This window comes from Kogia breviceps, chromosome 12 (genome assembly GCF_026419965.1).
Source record: "Kogia breviceps isolate mKogBre1 chromosome 12, mKogBre1 haplotype 1, whole genome shotgun sequence".
NCBI lineage: Eukaryota > Metazoa > Chordata > Mammalia > Artiodactyla > Physeteridae > Kogia > Kogia breviceps.
The window spans coordinates 58,804,233-58,821,661 of record NC_081321.1 but is presented as its reverse complement, the minus strand read 5'-3'; the positions used below and the strand labels follow the sequence as shown (position 1 = coordinate 58,821,661).

The window sequence follows — 17,429 nt, the reverse complement described above, 5'->3', positions numbered from 1 at the left end:
CCAAAAATTGTCAATAGTAAAATCAAAGATCACTGATCCTAGATCACCATAACAAATACAATAATAATGAAAAAGCTTGAAATATCATGAGAATCACCAAAATGTGAAACAAGAGACACAAAGTGAGCAAATGCTGTTGGAAAAAAGGCGCTGATAGACTTTGTCACAGGGTTGCCACAAACTCCAATTTGTAAAAAAAAAAAAAAGTCTTTGAAGTACAATAAAGCAAAAACTCACTAAAACAAGGTATGCCTGTACATAAATGTCCATCTACAAGGCTAATCAGTGTTAAGTGACAACCTGAGATTATGACTCAAGTTTATTTTACCTTTTGCCTCTTTTCCTGTCCATTCGCTGTTTAATTCTGAGTTGGGGTGCCCCATCAGACACATGCAAAGTTTCCTTTTAGCATTTCTTGGTATGTACATTAAAATAGCATAAAATTCACTTGACTTAATATAGTAAGTGTAGTGGTTTGCTTTCAATATCCCATTAAATGTACTGAATTAATTATAAATAACTGGCATGTGCAAGTTTTAATTGCAAAGTAACCAGAAAGCAAGAACAGCTAAATTACCTTGAAATACTGAAGAAACTGAAAATATTAAAAAATTTTCTATCAGAAATTAAGAATTTGGGGACACTAACTTCTACCCAGTTTTCAACATTAGGGCAAAAATGGTGGTACATAGATAAAGTTCTCAAGTTCAAGTGTTTCCGAAAGGTAACAGGCAGTGCCATGATCAGCTTCAAAAAAAAACCACCACCACCACAAACACCAACAACAAAAAAGGAGGGCAAAGATGGTAAGAAAATTCAAGGACAGCATTAGCAAAACTTGTAGCATATGAAGAATTGAGAAATCATCACAGAAATGCCAAGTAGCTAGAAGCTTCTGTGTAATTTAATGATCACAGAGAAAGACTGTAATTGGGGGGCAGGGAAGACCTGACTCTGAAAAAAGATATTAGTCTTGGTAACTAAAGGTCGTAGAACCAATCTCAGCCTTCCCTAATAATGTTAAAACTGACTTTGAATATTGTGAGCATAAGTCATTATTAAGCTAAGAACATCCCCAGATGTCTGTATTATTAAATACAAGCTTTAAAAAAAAAAAAAAAACTTAGCTTAGAGCTGCTTCCCCCCCCCCTTTTTTTAAAGCATTGCTACAAATACTGTGATTCTTTGATAGTATGTTTTTAAATAGCTATTTTTGCATTCTTGGTTTTTAATATTCTGAATCACAAATCTTGCCAAATTTTATTTCTCTAATTAAACTCACCCATATTCCTAGCATTCACTGTTTATAGAAAATGACAAATAAAAATCACTTACCAGATTGAATGAAGCTCTCGATCAACACAACTCTTGAACTTTAGCTCTTAGTTCTACATTTAAGGAAATTCCCCTCCCCCACCCCCATATTTTAGAATTATAACCTTGTTAAACATTCCATAGATGAGAACTGCTTATATATGGTGATTATTTTGTAAATAATTATACATCCAGTTAATAATTTTTGATTGGAAGAGGCAGCAGCACAGCTGTAGCTGTGGCAAAGCAGTGAACCAAATGTTGAGGAATTAGGACTGTCAAATGTCAACCTCAAGGCAACATACCAAAGGTAGGTTCTCACTAAATTAACAATGCCATACCTGACAATCTTCAATAAAGTTCATCCAGAATTATGTCCTTAATAAATAAATTTCTTGTGCCACTACTGTTGGCCTTAAGATCTTTGACAAGGAGGAACTACTAAATGCCACTTCTTCAGCTAAAGAACATTTTCAGGTTTAAACAGCAATATGGGATTCAATATGGGGAGGGGGGGAGCTTACATTGTATAGTTTTTGGACAAGAGGAGTAACTTTGTCACCCAGGAGACAGCCAAAAGTCCTCAAAGCATCTTGTTCTTACTATATAGTTTTTCTTTTACAGGCTTTTTACATTTTGAAGAGCTGTCACTAGGTCATTAAAAGTATTCACATTTTCTGAATTAGTGCAGATGAATTAATGCAGATGAACAGAAGTTACTTCTTGATAACTGGTTCATGGAATAATTTTTTTAAAAAATGATTTCCCTCTATTTTCTTCCCAAAAGGACCAAGAAGGGACCTGGATAATTTAACTTTAAAAATACACTGAAGGGCTTCCCAGGTGGCGCAGTGGTTGAGAATCCGCCTGCCGATGCAGGGGACACGGGTTCATGCCCCGGTCTGGGAAGATCCCACATGCCGCGGAGCGGCTGGGCCCGTGAACCATGGCCACTGAGCCTGTGCGTCCGGAGCCTGTGCTCCACAACGGGAGAGGCCACAACAGTGAGAGGCCCGCGTACTGGAAAAAACAAAAAAACAAACAAACAAAAAAAACACTGAAATATCAAAAATATTCTTAAAAGGCACTGGAAAGATTATTAGGAAATCCTGATATTCATTAAGCTATCTTTCTGGCCTGTATCTTCAATTTCAGGTAGGAAAAAGGCGACCCATACTCAAATTGGAAAGTGCCTTTAGAAATACATGTTATATCACGTTATGCTCCCCAAATGAGCCTACTATGACTCAGAAATGGATTGTGTCCTGGGTTACTATCTGGCAACAAGGCAACATCTGTCAAAGGCAAAGAAAACAATACAGTTGCTTTTTAATTTTTATTATTATTTTTTGCAACAGTTGCTTTTTTAAACACATTTTTTTCTAGATTAAAAAAAAGCAGCCATGTAAACAAGCAAAAGGCATCTGTTTCTTCAGTGCTACAACAAAATTTGGAAAAGCAATTTGGACTTGAGGATAATTTAATTGCCACTTGAGGCTAGAAAACAAGTTATTCTATTTTAATCTGGCTTGAAAATGTATTATTTTGCAATATTCAAAATCAGTCTGGTCAGCTTTATGTCAAATTCACTATCAACTTCAACTACTGTCATTCTAATTACTGCACCTGGAAAGTTTCACTGGTATGTATCTATGTGATCAAATACAGAATGTGAACATGTGTGTTTGGCTGACCTCATATCCACAGATAAACTATCTACATCCTAGTCTATGGGCAATGGTAATCGTTCCCCATCTCCAAGCTCTCACTGTAAAGGAAGTCTGGTTCCCCTGTGTATGCTCTGGGCACTCAATTAATGAATGAAATTGATAAAACAGTCATGATGAGCAGAACATCTTTAAATTTTTTAAAAATACCATATGGAAACAATTAACAAAGTCATGTAAACTTGTGCTTAACTTGCTTTCTGAATTATTTTCATTAAAAGTCAAATATGAAAAAAAAAGTCAAATATGAATAAATTTGTTGTTCTGGAGCACATACATTTAACTTTGTGTCACAGCACTCACATGCTAAGCTATAGCCTTGACAGTGCAGAGAAGTACTCATAAAGTAATTGCTGAGGACACTGCAATGCTCCCCAAGCAGGAAAATATGCCAAGAGAATGAGCCAACCCAGAATTACATGAGTATCAAGGACTTTGGACTTCCTCACCCCTTTTTCCCAGCACCATTTCCACAGGGGGCAGAAACCAAAAATTGGATTTGACTTCCCCAGAATGCTAGTTACTCCTTACGCTTTACAATAAACATAAAACATCTTAAGAGTCAGGTAGTTAACTTCTAGTCCAAGAAATGTCACCAATGATTTCTTTCTTTAAAAAGGTATGATTCTGGGCTTCCCTGGTGGCGCAGTGGTTAAGAATCTGCCTGCCAATGCAGGGGACACGGGTTCGGGCCCTGGCCCGGGAAGATCCCACATGCCGCGGAGCAACTAAGCCCGTGTGCCGTTGTGCCATTAACTGCTGAGCCTGAGCTCTAGAGCCCGCAAGCCACAACTACTGAACCCCCGCGTGCCACAACTACTGAAGCCCATGCGCCTAGAGCACATGCTCCACAACGAGAAGCCACTGCAAAGAGAAGCCTGCACACCTCAATGAAGAGTAGCCCCCGCTCACCGCAACTAGAGAAAGCCCGCGTGCAGCAACGAAGACCCAACACAGCCAAAAATAAATAAATTAAATTATTTTTTTAAAAAAAGGTATGATTCAGGTTTGTTCTTAGAAAGTTGGTCAGTTGATTGGGGACAGAATTTGACATAGGGTAGAAATTGCTTTCAGGAAATTGAAATTTTATAAAGGCCAGATATAAATTAAAACATTTATATATGAGCTACAGACACATACCAAATTGTTAACAATCCCTCCAAAGAGGGATGTGAGATGGTGGGGAGACATCTGAAGAGGGACTTTCATTTTTTATTATATATTAAAGGCACAGATCAAACAAGTCTTAATTTTTGGTAGCATGAAGTCTTGTGTTACGTAACTGCTCAAAGTTGTATAAAGACTCATTTTAGTTTGCCCTGTCCTCTCTTCCTATCAACTAGACCTTCCCTGTTTTTCCTTCTTCCCTCAAGTAAAAACCTATTCTGAATAAAGAAAAATCTGCTAAATTCCTGAATTTTATATATTAATCAGTCAACAAGGGGCCAAAAGTAAAATACTTCAAATGAATTGTAGGCAGATGCCTAATATCCTGATTCACATGCTTAAAAGATACCCTGGCTCTGTCTAAGGTAAGCACTGGCTGGCATTTAAATTCTATTCAAGTGAACTCCACCTAATTGACCAGATTCCTTTGGGGAAGCTTTTTTTTTTTTTTCTCCTTTTAGGCCATGTGGCATGCGGGACCCCAGTTCCCCCACCAAGGATCGAACCCATGCCCCCTGCCTTGGGAGAATGGAGTCCTAACCACTAGACAGCCAGGGAAGTCCCTGGGGAAGGTTTTATGGAGAGTCAGAAGTTATATAAAAAGGCAAAATACACCCAAAGAGATTTGGGAGAAATGAAAGTGTACATATTCACATAAGAGCTCCTAGACACACTGATAAGAAAAAAAACAAGTTGCAAAACATATGCATACTAAGACACAATTTATGTAAAAATTTTAAACGCACAAAATTATGTATTTCTATAGGTAAATATATATGTATATAAATGCATAAAGAAAAGGTGATTGAAGAGTATACACTATAGAACAATAGTTACCATTTGGGAGGGGGTACACTAGGGGCACTTCTATAATAATCTGTATTTTTAATTTTTTCCTAGAATATAGTCTTACTTAGGTAATTAAACACAAACTGAGGAACTTTTATACTTCTAGGAAGTACTATATATGATGGTTTCCTTAAAAGAGCTTGCTGCCACTGAAGATACAGTTTAGCAAATACCACTGTTCTGTTTCTCAACATCATACTTTGTCCCTGCTGTCCCTCACCTTTCTCTCATTGCTCTACATAAGTTCAAATTTAAGGAAATCATATTAGCTTTTTCTTGAATATTTGATAATAAAGAAATGATTCAGTTGCCAGGAAGTATCAAAATCAAAGTAAGAACTGATATAGTGGGAATAAAGGTCATTTAAGTAGGCAGGCTCATCCTTTGGCTTTAATGCAATGTACTTGGAAATATGTGCAGTATTCTGGAGAGGACAAGATGCTTTAGGATAAGATTCTTTCTGGGTGGTCCATGTAACATGCCATGTTCATTATCTACTGCAGAAAGATTAACACTCAAAAGCACACTCAGCTTTCTTAGAAAAGAGATGATATATAAATCCCAGATAGCCCAAGCAGTGCTAAAGATCTATCAAAGTGATATTTGTTTAGAAGCAAAGTATTTTTGCTTAAAATTGTAAACTCTTAAGAGTATTTCTAAATTTTTTTCATTACATATGATTAATACTAAAATAATTACATTTAGGAAAGTTTGCTCAGAATTGTAATTAATTTGTTTCCTTGAAAAGGGAAAAGCCATCAAAGTCAAGACGTATGTGTAGCATGAATTTTAGTCCACAACACCAAATATATTCCTCTGTTTGGTTGATAAAAAACTACAGAACAGAAACTTACTAGCATCAATGCCTACTATGAAATCAAATCAATGTGTTATGTTCAATGAATCCCAACTTTTAATTATTAATATCTAGGTAATGCATTTTATAATTTAGAAAAGAATACTTAAGGATCTACTTAGTCTCTGTATCTTTAGAAATTACTGTAAGGCTCTTGCTGGTCATTACTATCTACACCCTTTTCTAGAAGATCTCAACATTTTAAATGGTCACAAATTATGTATTCCCTCTTTGTCACACTGTATCTATATTAAAAAAAAGACTGTGAAAACTATAATGGCAAACAGAAGTCAAAAGATAAATTTCAAAAGTCAAAGGCACAAGTCAAACCCTTCTAGATATAAGTGGTAATTACAAATTTAAGTTATATTATCTGAAAATAATAGAAGATCAATGATCTAGACCCCTGGTAGCATTTATAATATAGAAAATTGCAAATTATGTATTAAAATAAACAGTATAACAATTCATTTTTTTAATGTTCTAAATATTTGGCACAATGCATAACTTGCCTTATTTAGAAACCATCTGATAAAAGTAATGTGGTTTTTAAAATGATTTAAAAAATTGTCAGGTTGGGCTTCCCTGGTGGCGCAGTGGTTGAGAATCCTCCTGCCGATGCAGGGGACATGGGTTCGTGCCCCGGTCCAGGAAGATTCCACATGCCGCGGAGCGGCTGGGCCCGTGAGCCATGGCCGCTGAGCCTGCGCGTCCGGAGCCTGTGCTCCGCAACGGGAGAGGCCACAACAGTGAGAGGCCCGCCTAGCACACACACACAAAAAAACCCAAAAAAACAAAAAAAAAACCAAAAAATTGTCAGGTTGTAGAATTTCCTATCTACTTTTCATTCTTCTTACTACCTTCCTTCTCTATTTCTCAAATTTTACTTTTTCTTACTGAAAATCTAAAAATGAAATATCATTCTTCTGTTATTTTAATGCCAAATAAAAAGTAATCACAATAATATATGGCTAATATTTTTTAAAAGATTTCAATTTAGCTGTAACAGCCATAGCTTTAGGCTATTTTCAGGAGATAACCCCAGAAGAAAAGAAATTCAAACACTCATATTTCATATGGATAACGTGATGCTTGTTTCTTTTCAGATTACTGTTCACCCCAAAATTGTTGCAATATACATTTTAAAAAACAATAATCTTCCTCTATAATCACAATGCAAAACAAGAAGCAGAATACGCATCATTACAGAAACAGTGATTGTATACTTTAAATATTCAGATACCTTTTTAATGACTATCTTAAACCAATTTTTAATTATATATACGAAGAGTACACACTTACTAGTTGAAAAATATATTGGTTCTACCTACCTACTACTTTTAATACACAACACGATAACTTGTGTCTTCTTCCTAATAGCACAATTATAAGGACAGGAACACAAAAGACAGGTATTAGGAAGGTGAAGAAAGTATCAGAAAAACTTCCTCAGCCTTGGTTTATCATTTTTTTATCTTTCCTTTGTATACATGCTGCAATTGATTGGTCCTCTTTCATTACCCTTTCACCCTATTCCTATCTAAAGACCTTCTGGGCTTCAGAGCAAGGTCAGGTATACCATATTATCTATTGTTGCTACTGAATTAGTTTAAATTACAGGTTAAAAAAAGAAGAATGAAATGCTTGAGATTAAGAAAGGTACATAGAAACCAAAGAAGAGTAAAGACAAAAAAAAAAATCAAGAGTGGTTGTACCATATCAATAATTATCTGGCAACTCTGGAGCAGAGGTTTCTATCTGGACTTTATATCATTAATATAGGGTCAAAAATCGAGAGTAAACTCTCCAATTATCAGGCTTTATGATTTTATTTTTTGGAATAAAGCTCAATTTCATGTCTAATTAGTTTTAAAAACACTCCAATGGAGAAGAGCTTCTTTCCCATCTACATGTACAACAGTAGAAATGGCAAGGCTTTCTTTACTACCACTGAAAGAACCAGGAGGGCAAAAACAATTTTTCTTTTATCTGTACTCATGATTTCCCCTGCCTCCCTCCACCTCCTGCATAAACAGTAACTTCACAGGAAACCAAGAGACTACACAGACAATTCTAGCTTATCTTCCTGAAGACTCTTTCCACCCCACCCTCCCTAAACACACACAGTGGAGCAGTGTGTTGAGTTTGACAAGGACAATAATTAAGGAAGGTAAAATGAGGCCTTATAGAATACTTAATACTAAGTTAAAATTCTAATATCATAACATCAAGGTGTCAATTTATTCAACTTTAACCCATCTGGGAAAGTTACTTCTTTAGTAACTATAACCTCATTATATTCTTTTAATTGCTCATGCTAACAACCTTATTGTATACTATTGCATCTGATAAGAAGTAAATCCAGGGACCATTCCATTTTATCTTAGACATAACATTTACTAGTTTTCCAAGCATGACAGAAATGGAAAAATATATATATTAGAGCAAGAACAATTTATGTTAATTTCCACAATTTGTGTTCCTCCTATGAGCAGTGCCTGACTCTATTCTATCAGTCCTATGCTTAAAGAAAAAAAAAAATTAGTGAGAGACTAATTTACAAAGTATACAAGAATATAATTTTATAATAAATCTTTCCAGTGTTCGCTATAACTTCATTACATGAAATATTTCCCTTCAAAGAAACTCAGAAGGATAGCTCTTATAAAATGAAACAAAGCTTTCTGTGTTCATCTCTGGCAAGCAGTGACCAGAAACAGCTTGCTCACAAAGGATCTAAAAGTGCTGCCTGTGGAGGAGAAAATACCACTAACATGCTGTATGAATGAGTCTTGGTGAGTGGCTACTATCTGGGACTTCTTCCTCTTTTCTCATACCAATGAGTCCATCTCACATAAAGTCTAAGAGAAAACTAAAGCCTTGTAGCAGTGAAACTCAGCATGCTCCACTCAAATACTTCTAAGGTAACCATTCTAAATCAAAATCAGCAGAAGTCATCTCTTTTATCCAAACAAAAAAAACAGAAAGCAAAAAACAAACAAAAAAATCCCCCACAAAAGAACAGAAAAAAACCCCAAAAGGCAAATGCTGTTGCTCAATTATTAGATGGATTTACAGAGGCAAAAAATGTGACAACAGCAATAATTCAAGTAAAGTATATGAGAAAATTTAAACACGCCACTTTCAAGTTAAGACAAAAGTGAAGGGGAGCTGTGATCAGAGTCAAAAAGCTTAGACATTATCACCAAATGTTAATTCACTTTACAGTCATCAATGAGACTACTGTATATATTTTTGCACCTTGCGCTTGGTAAAAGCAGGTAAAATATTTAATATGTAATTTACAATGTATTTTATCAGCTCAGCATACAGGATGAATATAGATTATATCAAAGTGTAGTAGACAGTTAGGGGCCTGTGCAAACCCTGCAAAAATAGTACTTCAGGTATCTGCTAATTAAAAAAAAAAACAGTTTGCTGTTTAGAAGTGATACAATTCAAACTACCACAAAATACAAAGGACTGCAAAAACGTATACCATTCCAACAACATATATAAGTTATTAAATAAAGATCTGATTTAAAAGAATATAAATGAAGCCTTTAAGTAGGTCTTTTCTACATGCATATTACTCCTTGTTAAAGAAAAAAAATATGTAAAAAGGCATTGGTAATTGCTTTGTTAACGTGTAGAAAATGCCAATTCTCTGGTCATGAACCCCACTAAGTTTAGCACTTAAGGTCTCTGCAGTGTTATAAACGTAATTTAAAATACTGTTAACTCTCTAATTCCATTGGTAAAATAATGTGACTTGGAATATGGCAGTCTTTGTGTTGAGGGCAAGGATCCACAGTTTATTTGTTTTTTTATTCCTTAGGGGTGAACAGTTATCCAGAAGAACAGCACCCTCCGCCACCACTCTGGGCTTGAGGTTCATCATCAATAATTTGTACACCTCGCCTTGCAGCTCCTGGTTGACTGGAGCCATTGCCTTTTGCCCTTTCATCCACTTGTGCCGTTTCTATCATCCCTAAGAGAGGGAGAAAGCAGAAATTATTTAGGACCACAATCGGCGTTTTCTGTTTCTATAATTTCAGTTTACCACCATGATAGCTATTTCTGACTTTCAACCAACAAGGAAACCAGATAAAATTAATAGCAAGTGTACCTGTCCAGTTGTACAACAGCCACAGTGACATCACCAGAGAAAAAAAGTTTTTCATTTAAACAAATGACTGTATATAAGTGTCATCCTTAAGTTTTTCCAAGTATACTTAGAAATACATCAAAGAAGGTCAAATTGTTCCAAGTACAAGCAATATTTAGGGTACAAGATTTATTCTTCAATAAGTCATGTAAACTTTTAACCAAATAACATTTGAAAGAACAAAAGAGTTTAAGATGAAAGAGGAAGAACAAAGCTGGAGGACTCACACTATCTGATTTAAAGATACAGTAGAAGTTACTCGAATGATGACAGTAGGATACTGGTGAAAGGAGAAATCAATGGAACATATAGTCCAGAAACAGACCCCCATACATATGGTCACTTGATTTTTAATTTATGTGCCAAGTTTATTCAATGAAAACAGCATAATCTTTTCAAGAGACAGTACTGGAAACTGGACATTTACATGTAAAAAATAAAAGTTCAATCTATACCTACCACACCATATGTGAAAATTAACAAAAAATTAATTACAGACTTAAATGTAAAACAAAATTTCTAGAAGAAAACACAGGAGGAAATCTCTGTAGAAGAAAATCTTTATGACTTTGAGTTAGCAAAGGTTTCTCATGTAAGACAAAAAAACATGATTCATACAGAAAACCTGATAAATCAGACCTCATTAAAATTTAGAACTTCAGCTCTTTGAGAGACAATTAAGAAAAATGAGAATATAAGACACAGACTAGGAGTAAAGAGTTGCAAAATACATATCTGAAAAGATGAGGAAAGAAAAGAAAGTCCTTAAAACAGAATAAGGTTTCTTAAACTTGGGTCCAGAGATTGCTCTTGAACAATGGTTTCCAAATTGAGGTATACGGGAAAATCCACTGAGGTAAAATTAGAAAATGTTCAATTTATTTTTCCTTAACCTTTCAAAATTTCTATTTTTTAATGTATATTGTATACATGTATACAAAAACCATGTAATGTATAATGTATATACATAATGTGTATGTATTTAGCAAATACTAATGTATATTATAAAATACGGAAAATCGTAAGTACTTGTACATGTTCTATAATTTTAAAAATAAACGTATAGAGAATATTCAATTCTTTATAAAGATATGATATATAACATTTATAAGCCCCTGATCTAGAACCTCAGTACTCAAAGTATGGTCTGAGGACTAGTGTCATTACTGCTTGGGTGTCTGTTAGTGAAGAGAAGCTCAGGCCCACATCAGACCCACTTTATCAAATTATGCATTTTAACAAGATCTCCTAGTGACTGATATGTACAGCAGTGGTTCTCAAATTTTAGTATGCATCAGAATCATAACGAGGGATTAAAACACAGATTCTGTGCACCACCTCCAGAGTTTCTGATTCAGTAGGTTTGGGGTAAGGCCCAAGAATTTGCACTTCTAACATACTCTCAAGTGATGCTAATGCTGCTGATAACAGGACCACATTTAGAGAATTAATGCTCTAGAAGAATTATGAATGATCTTCAGGCTTACATAAAACTGAAATTTACTTCAAAGTTTGTGTATATGTACATTTTTTAGAGCAAAAAACCATCATTCTGAAGTCTATAACTATATGGAATATAATTTGACAAAATCATTTCAATCCATTATTCTATAGACTAGGGTTTTCCTAAGTATAGTGTGCATTCTATTGGTGATATGAGAAATGACTTTCAGATTGTATATAATAAACATTTTCCTTTCTCTTTTTTTAATATGGAAAAGCTCAAACATATATAAAAGTAGAAAGAAGAGCATAATGAAAATCTGTATGTCCATCACACAATTTCATCCATACTTGGCAATCATCCCTACCACTATTTTAAATCAAATCCCAGATACATAATTTTATTCATAAATTATTTTAATATGATTTCTAAAAGATAGAAATATTTTTAAAAAATAAGAATTCTTTTTTAAGTGTAACCACTACACAATAACCACTCCTAAAAAAATTTACAATAATTTCTTAATGTCATCAATATCCAGTGAGTGTTCATATAGTCCCAACTGTTTCACAAATGTTCTTTTTCACTAGTTTGTCAAATTAGGATCCAAATATGTTCCATCCACTGCAACAGGTTGTTACAACTCTTAAATCTGTTTTATTCTGTCCATTCCCCTTCCATTTTCATTTTTAATAGTAATGCATATATTTTAATATGTATTTAGCAAATACTATACAAAAGATTTCATAGCCATTGATTACTACTTGAAATAGGGCTAAATAAGGTATTTAAGCTTCAAAAAACGAGTTAAAGATATTAAGTAAATATAATACTGGTCGATGCGACAAATCATCAATATGGTCAAAATGGAAACTGTAAAACATCACCCCAGGGGTTTCCCTGGTGGTGCAGTGGTTAAGACTCCACCTGCCAATGCAGGGGACGTGGGTTCGAGCCCTGGTCCCGGAAAATCCCACATGCCGCCTAGCAACTAAGTCAGTGAGCCACAACTACTGAGCCTGTGCTCTAGAGCCCGCGAGCCACAACTACTGAAGCCTGCGGGCCTAGGGCCCGTGCTCCGCAACAACAGAAGCCACCGCAATGAGAAGCCCACGCACTCCAATATGAAGAGTAGCCCCCACTCGACGCAACTAGAGAAAGCCCACACGCAACAATGAGGACCCAGCGCAGCCAAAAATAAATAAATTAAATAAATTAAAAACAAAAAACAAACAAAAAAATCACTCCAGAAATATTATCAATATTTTAAAAAGAGCCATATACCTACTTTTACAAAGGTCAAGAAAGAGTTCCTCAATTCCTTTGTTCTGTTTGGCTGAAGTATGATAATGTTTTGCTCCCACAGATTCTGCATACCTTAAAAAAAAAAGTAACATCAGTAATTGACGTAAAAATATGTTTCATGTTTTTCTCATGATTGCTATTTGAACTTTTATTACAATAGCAATTTTAGCGACTTATTACTAATTAACCCAGGTTTAGTGAAATTAAGATTATATACCATTTGATGTCTCTATATATTGAATCAACTTTTAAATAAGAATAAAACAAGACTTTTATTCTAAGTTAATTTGCAACCCAAATACTTTAGTTTTTGTGACTCACTGACTATTTTGCCATGACGGTTTTCTTTTGTATCACTCATACTTTTTACTGAAACCAGAAAGAGAAGTGAAAGTGGAATAACTTTAAATGTCACCAAAAGCCAGAAATTGCCAGTGAAACATGCTTCATTGAATCCACTAGCTCAATCTATATTAAGAGGTTTGAGTAATAACTAAATGGTAAAGTACATTGTACAAAGAGGAAGACTTCTTACAGAGAGTGACTGAAGGAAGGAAGAGGAGAAGGGATAACACTTACGATTCTGCTTCTTGAATGGAAACATGTCTCTCCTTCTCCAAGTCTATTTTATTACCTAATTTGAAAATGTAAATGCCAGTCTTTAATATTGATTCATTTTTATAATGAAATTAAGCCAATTCTAAATATACAATTGCCATTTTAATCATCTGGAAAAATAATACAAATCCCCACCTGAAACTGTAAGGTTTCAGGACATTTGGATATGAGGATATGAGGGTTGATCATGACTGTCAAGGTGAATGCCTCAACCTCCCTCAAATGGCTCAATGCACATCCCTCCTGAAGCTGCAGCCTCTGTCAAAGAAAATAACTTTTCCAAAGAGATAAACACTATTTTTGATTAAGGGTATAAATGGGACTAAGATTCACTAGGGAATCCTAAGGATAAACCTATGAGTCTTAGCCAAGTGTAAATGGTCCCCAATCAATAATTATGGTTCATGAAAATATATTAGGCTAGCCTCTTGGATCCTAAGAATATTTTGGTTTTCTGGATGATATGAACTGGTTAAAGAAAGCATTAAAATATATGGCTTTTGAAGTACTTCACCACTGCAGGAGAAGAAACTACTGTTTGTTTTAAAAACATGAGACAACTTAGTATATGAACATCATGCAGATTTAAAATTACTGAAAACAAGTTTAGCTCTCCTTAAACAATGGAATAAAACTGAAATTATGCCATAAAGCCACCAGAACAAAAGTGTAGAAACTGCAAAATGCAGATTCCTTATTATATACAGGGTAGAGATTAAGGTAAGTAGGCCGGACAGAGTGCTAAAGGCAATGGAAATAACATACAGGAAAGGGGAAAAATACCCTAAGCACACTTCAAACAAATATTTTCATTTCTTCTATTATGACCTATAGGGGCAAAAAAGGAAACCTTGTAAATAAGGTCATTTTTTTCTCGGGACCTTAGAGAGTCTAGAAGACAATTTCAGATAAAGCATTGAAGTAATAAGCACACAATGAAAGATACGATGCTTAGAACTGAGAGGTACAAGCCGAGAGGTTCTATATATGAAGACCTCAAATAATCTGAGCACCTAATTATGTGCAACTTTTTTTTTTTTCTTTTTTTTTTGCGGTACGCAGGCCTCTCACTGTTGTGGCTTCTCTCGTTGCAGAGCACAGGCTCCGGACGCGCAGGCTCAGCGAGCGGCATGTGGGATCCTCCCAGACCGGGGCACAAACCCATGTCCCCTGCATTGGCAGGCGGACCCTCAACCACTGCGCCACCAGGGAAGCCCTTTGTGCAGCTTTAAGCAATGATCTGATACCATAGCCTAAGGTTGAGGGAGGGAAGCAGACGTACTAAATAAAGCTCAGCAGGTACTAACAAATTCAGTAATAAACTCTTCCTTCTTTGAACAGTTATCAGCCTATCTCAGCAAGAAGACACATATCAGTTCTGATTTCCCACATTATACTTTATCAATAAAATTTGTAATTTGCTAAATATTACAACCAATATATCCAACAGTCACCAGTGGAATAAGTTGTTTCATGCTATGAAGAATGCAAAAAGCACCACCTAGTGGCAGTCAGCTCCAACAAACAGAGGCACAAGATTCTGCCACTGTAAAAAGGTAAAACAGCCTCCTATAGATCAAAGGAGACTTTTGTTGCAATTAACTAAAACCCTATGAGTAGGTTTGTTAGAGCTTTAATGTCTCTTCTTTCAAAATCCACCGTAATTACCAACATCTATTTTTAAAAACTGAGGATAGGGAAAGTAGACAATCACCTTGTTGCCTCAAATGAATATTTGGGGAAAATTATTCAGACACTGCTGTATTATTTAACAGCATTTTAAACTTAGCTAAACTTTAATAAAGCCAGTATTTTTTTTGTTATCTCTTTGTTTTTTAATCTTTTGGCCACGCCACACGGCTTGCAGGATCTTAGTTCCCCAGCCAGGGATTGAACCCAGGCCATGGCAATGAAAGCGCCAAGTCCTAAACAATGGACTGCCAGGGAGTTCCCTAAAACCAGTTATTATTAAAATGGCTAACTATTTTAATAACATAATTAATATTTTAAACAAAAATTCCCTCTACTAAATAACTACTATTTCTTTGAACAATAAGTGCTCATAATGGATTAACAGCACAGACCAAGTCACAAAACTGCCTGTCAGTGACTGACACCCTTCCAAAGTTCAAGACCTTTTTAGCTATGTTCTTTTAAAAGCAAGAAAGCTAAAGCTTGTGGTTGAGGCTCATATCTGTTTCAATACTACTGCGCAGCCACATTGGGAATTTTCTAATAGGCTTACAACACCTGAAAATAAGAATAACCACCAAAGTAAGCACCTACTTGAAAGTATAGCACAATAAAGGCTAGGGGGGAAAACTGACGGAAGCTATTGGAGAGGAAAAGGCTATCCTGCTAAGAATACTAAAAATTTTATCTTCTTTAAAAATACCTCTTTGAATTAAGAACATGGAAGGGATACATCCATTGCTAAGGGCAGACGGCCTAATAGCAATAAAGAGCTAGAACTTTGTTTTGCTTAGATTGGATGGTGTGTGGCCTAGTGGAAAGAAATTTTTAAACCTGATAAAACTTGTTTTTAAGTCCTGGCTCATTTCAAAACTATAAGATTTGGGGCAAATTACTTAACCCCTTAGTCTCACTTTGTACAAATGTAGCTAATAAACTTTGCAAGGTTGATGTGAAAATAAGATATATGTAAAAAGCCTAGCACATAGGATGTGTTCAACAGAGTATTTTTCAGCCATCACAGTGAATGATCAAACAGAAAATGATCACAGTGAATGATCAAATGGAAAATCAATACTGTTATGAGATAATTAAACCCATGATAATTAACACATTTCCTACCACAACCCTGGTTGGCTTCAGAAATCCCTTAACCACCCCTCCCCTAATTTAGTCCAGTTTGCTTCTGTGCTATCACCCCCAACCCCTTGATAGCATGTATCATAATGTACAATAAGAGCCTGTTTTTCTCTCTCACCCTACATGATAAGCTCTGGGCAGACAAGGACCATATCTATTTTTTAACTTATTCACTACATTATTCTCAAAGCCTGGTACATAGCCAGCAATATATATTATTGGTTAAGTATATGGGCTTGAAGTAGCAGACAGACCTAAATTAAAATCTCAGGTCTATCTCTATATACTATGTAGTGTGGGAGGTATCAAGCTCTCTACGTCCATTTTCTCATGTGTAAAATGGAAATGGCAACAATGCCTTCTTGCTGTGTTGTCAGGAGGCTGAAATTAAGTGTGTAGTTCTTAGAATAGTACCTGGTACTCAATAAATGGTAACTATTATTTATAATAAATATTTGTTTAACAAACATACAAATGTTAAGGACAGACTAGAAACAAAATACTCTATTAAACAGAGCAAGCACAGCCAAGAGTGCTGATCAATGGATTAACTAAAACTAAAGGGAAAAGTCTCTGCTAGCGAAGTATGGAGTTCTCTCTTCCTGCTTTACACATTATCAGTGATTTAGATAAGGACCTAGAAGATTCGGCATCTAATTTACACATGAAAAAGCTAGTAGATTATATATCAAACATAAACATTCAGAAACATATGACAAGTTGAAATTCCTACACTTAGGTTTAAATAATTTAGTCATGTAGGAAGATGGGGAAAGCCTGACAGAAGAGCTTTATAAACTTATAAAAAAGGAATTCTGATTTTTGTTAACTATAATCTATGTAAAAGAGAAATTGAGTTGACATGACTGCTAAAAGGTATATGCAATCTTGGGCAATGCTGGTAGAAGGACAGTAAGAGGATTTAAAAAAAGAGAGAGCTATGGTATACATTGACTCAACAATGTTTGGATTCTAGTATTCATTTCAAGTGTAGGAGACACACTGATACACTGAAATAATCAGGATGATGAGGATGTCTGAAAGTTAGCCCAAACAGTAGAAAACCTAGGGAAGATTTTAGGTGAACCATCCAATTAGGCTTCAAATGTTTGAAGGACTGTCTTGTGTAAAGGGAAAGGAACAAATATT

General features: G+C 35.3%; 1 protein-coding gene across 1 annotated transcript in view; it reads right to left on the bottom strand.

Annotated features, from left to right (window-relative positions):
• Window positions 1-6,373: 6,373 nt before the first annotated feature.
• RAB21 (RAB21, member RAS oncogene family) overlaps window positions 6,374-17,429 on the bottom strand; it is a 31,684-nt gene continuing 20,628 nt past the window's right edge. The window contains exons 5-7 of the mRNA XM_059082413.2: window positions 13,410-13,464; window positions 12,814-12,902; window positions 6,374-9,904 (exon numbers count right to left, since the gene is read on the bottom strand). Of these exons, the coding sequence (XP_058938396.1) occupies window positions 9,762-9,904; window positions 12,814-12,902; window positions 13,410-13,464 (287 nt within the window). The 3' untranslated portion in view covers window positions 6,374-9,761. The remainder of the gene's footprint in view (window positions 9,905-12,813; window positions 12,903-13,409; window positions 13,465-17,429) is intronic.